The sequence below is a fragment of the Aristolochia californica genome, unplaced genomic scaffold (assembly GCF_029961685.1).
Source record: "Aristolochia californica isolate CCGP_79_NKW_82.1479 unplaced genomic scaffold, dmAriCali1.0.hap1 SCAF_16, whole genome shotgun sequence".
Lineage (NCBI taxonomy): Eukaryota > Viridiplantae > Streptophyta > Magnoliopsida > Piperales > Aristolochiaceae > Aristolochia > Aristolochia californica.
In genome coordinates, this window is record NW_027181837.1 from 21,266,808 (window position 1) to 21,269,887 (window position 3,080).

Below are 3,080 nucleotides of genomic sequence, written 5' to 3' on the forward strand. Positions count from 1 at the left end.
GAAGCTTTTGGTCCCATTGCTGAGTCAAATAGATTTGGTGGGGATTTTCTTCATGCACTTTTCCACAAACAAGAAAACTTTTCGTGGTTAGTTGATTGAAAACCACCACCGTTTTGACAGTAAATCCAGTCACAGCCATTTGCTTTTGCAAAGTCAATAGATTCGATTAGATCTCCTAAACCATTTAATCCCTACAAGCTGACAGAAATCGCAATCTATGATTGTATTTTGCCAAAGCTCATTCTCGCCCACGATGGGATGGCACTTCCTGCTGCTCAGAAGAAGCCCAGAGCAGTCCAAGCTCTTAAACTGAGAGAAGGTGACTGGTGAGCGACCAAACATTTCCGATGGAGAGATTACAAACGAACAAAAGGAGTTGTCGATTCTTTCGGCGATTATAGATGCTTCATTGGTCTTAATCTTCACTACATAAGGTGACAAACTGCTGTTTAAATTTCTCTTCTCTTGACATAGCTACAATAATGAAGCTTCAGGCTGTAAATCTGTGATGTACTTTGGCTTTTGATTAGGACTGCTTCATTTGGAATTTGCTTTTGGAATTCTGATTGAAACATTCCTTCATGTCTCTGCTGGCTTATATTGTCCACACTGGGTCATTTCTTCAGTAAAAGAGAGGTCCCCCTACACAGTCCCATAAAGCTCAAACTGAGCAATTTTTAGTGCAGTTTCTTTCTGTAAATTTTAGTTTGAGAAAAGGGAAAGCAATACAGTCACTCTGCTTGTCCTGCACAATAATGATAATGTTCTATTACACCCACATCAAAACATCCACCAAAGTTCTTGGAAACATGGAAACAAAGCCTTCAAAGTCCAACCATAAAACTACATCAACTCTCCTTCATATACTGTTAAAACAATATTTACAATATACTGTTAATCAATCATAAGATCAAGACCCCTCCATCCCTCTCTCACTACTGGGTGCAGGGTCACAATTCTCAAATCATATGAGAGGTATTGTAAGTAGGTATAGATAAATTATAGAGATGAGAGAGAAAGTTTAAATAGGTGGTGGCAAGCAAAAAAAAAAGGGCCCTTATACTGATAAAATCTAGTATCCAGCCTTCTCTAACTAACATGACCACAGAGACTCACCCATGTTGACCTGATCAACCACCATGTCTAAAGCCATCAAGGGTCTGTGCGATGTCATCATCTTGGAAGACGGCGAGTTATTCGTGCTCACACCTGAGTTTCCGGTGGCGAGGCTGCCGGAGAACGAAGTAGCTTGGCGCATCCTCATATGGACCACCTCTGCCTGAGCCAGAGCCAGTTGTGTCTGTAGTGAATCGATCTGCTGCTGCAGAGAAGATATGGCCCCTACACAACCGTACACCGGATCTCTCACCCTCGCATTCGCCTCATACACCATGCTGCTCACCGCGTCGCTCCGCTGGTTCACCGGTAACTCCTGCTCCAACACCCCGCACGGTTAAGCTTCCCGTTTACGATTTTCAATATAGACTCGTGACAAGGGTGAGACATCTAGGATACCCACCTTTGCCTGTTTATTTTAATCAATTATTCGATAAACAACCAGACAAACAACTCCAAAAGTAAATCAGGGAGTAGCTCATAGTTGATGATCTAAGGATGATATCAAGATTACGTGATCTTGAAGGCAAATTTTTGAAAACTTCACGAGCCCAAAGAATGGGTCAATTCAAGAACATCCCTTTCTGAGGCAGACCAACAGGAGGGGGAGGGAGACATTAGATCAAAACATTAAGAGTCCTCATGTGACGACAATCCCTCCACCCCTGCAAAATCTTGGTTACCGTTTGAAAAAGTCTCCACTCTTTAATTTAATCAACAGTTAATTAGAGATTTTTTTTTTTTTTTTTGAGTCAGGTTTAGGTGTTGTTACATCACTCTCAAATTCGAGTGGTGGCCCACGTCATAACAACAATAATGAACTCACATGGCCCATGGTTTTTGAAGAAAGAGTGGTTAGCCTATTCATATCAAGGGCCCACGAATACACATTGGGCCCAGTTGATCCTTAGTGCAGCCTTTAAAGAAAGGCAAACCAACCAAGGAAAAAGGATGATATTGTGCAGGCTATGGTCGATTGGTCGGTTTGTCCTCACTAACGGACACTGTGGGGCCCATGTAACGAGCATACGTAACGCAGGGCCCGTTTCAACCGAGGCATAGAAATGAAACGGCGACAGTAGCCGGAGTTGCCAGAGGTGGAGAATATCGGCGGTGCTCCACGAGAACCAGCTGCGGTTTTCTCGCTGGAGCTCGAAATCCGAGACTTATTGCAGCGAATTAACGGAAAAGAGCTCGAATAGAGAGGAAGTTGGCATCTACCTGTAGCATTTTGTTAACATTGCTGGCACCGAAGACCTTGTGCACATTGGCGAACTTCTGAGGCTCGTCGGCGGGGAAGTACGGCGCGAAGACGCAGTCCTGCGCGCAGCGCCTCCGTAGCAATTTACAGGCCGCGCACGGCGACGCTGCCCCTTGCTTCCGGCTGGCTTCCCTCATTCTCCCCCGTAGGATCGACCGCCTCTCCCTCTCCAACAAAGACCTAAGCTGACGCTCACCCGACGGATAAACTTACGAAGCTCTCTTTTTTACGCTGGAGTAGAAGCGCGAGCAGAGGAACAGCTCTTTCACACTTGGATCAAAAATCAAAATCAGAAGAAACACAAGTAGTAGTAGGAGAAGAAGAAAAGAAGAAGATCAGACACTCAGCAGAGAGATATAGACGGAAGGAAAGAGAGAACGCGGAGAGGGTAAGGAGGGGGAGAGTTAGGGGTGGCGACGCAAGGAGGGTATATAATGGCCGAAATGATATCTGGGGTGGGACCCAACGAAGAAGAGACAGTAGATTTTGGGCGACAAATCCTTCTCTCTCGACTCTTTTTTCTTTTCTTTTTTTTAACTATAAAACCTTATTTTATTATTTATGCGATTTTACTCGTACTCAATCGAGATTGCTTCTTTTTCCGCACACTCCTCCCTCTTTTGTTTTCGTTTTCGTCTCTCCCTTCACTTTTTGGTACACTCGCGAGTACTGTCAAGTTCGGCTCTGCCGTCCGCCTCGGCTT

At 44.6% G+C, this 3,080-nt stretch overlaps 1 protein-coding gene across 3 annotated transcripts; it reads right to left on the reverse strand.

The window, feature by feature from the left end:
- Nucleotides 1-395: 395 nt before the first annotated feature.
- Nucleotides 396-2,767, reverse strand: LOC137952900 (LOB domain-containing protein 4). 3 transcript variants are annotated; one of them, XM_068800003.1, is made up of 3 exons: nt 2,338-2,767; nt 1,117-1,432; nt 396-642 (listed from the first exon to the last, which is right to left on the reverse strand). In XM_068800003.1, exons 1-3 carry the CDS (start codon nt 2,512-2,514, stop codon nt 623-625), a joined length of 513 nt encoding a protein of 170 aa, XP_068656104.1. In that variant the 5' UTR covers nt 2,515-2,767; the 3' UTR covers nt 396-622. The 3 variants fall into 3 exon arrangements, with proteins under 3 accessions (XP_068656104.1, XP_068656105.1, XP_068656103.1); XM_068800004.1 differs by lacking the exon at nt 396-642 and adding an exon at nt 652-745; XM_068800002.1 differs by lacking the exon at nt 396-642 and having other exon boundaries at nt 824-1,432.
- Nucleotides 2,768-3,080: the final 313 nt, after the last annotated feature.

Bases quoted from the DNA above. Each gene is read 5' to 3' on its own strand.
- LOC137952900 (XM_068800002.1), bottom strand. From the start codon at position 2,514: ATGAGGGAAGCCAGCCGGAAGCAAGGGGCAGCGTCGCCGTGCGCGGCC. The intron at 1,433-2,337 runs GTAGATGCCAAC...GTGTTGGAGCAG, and splicing joins ATGTTAACAAAATGCTACAG to GAGTTACCGGTGAACCAGCG.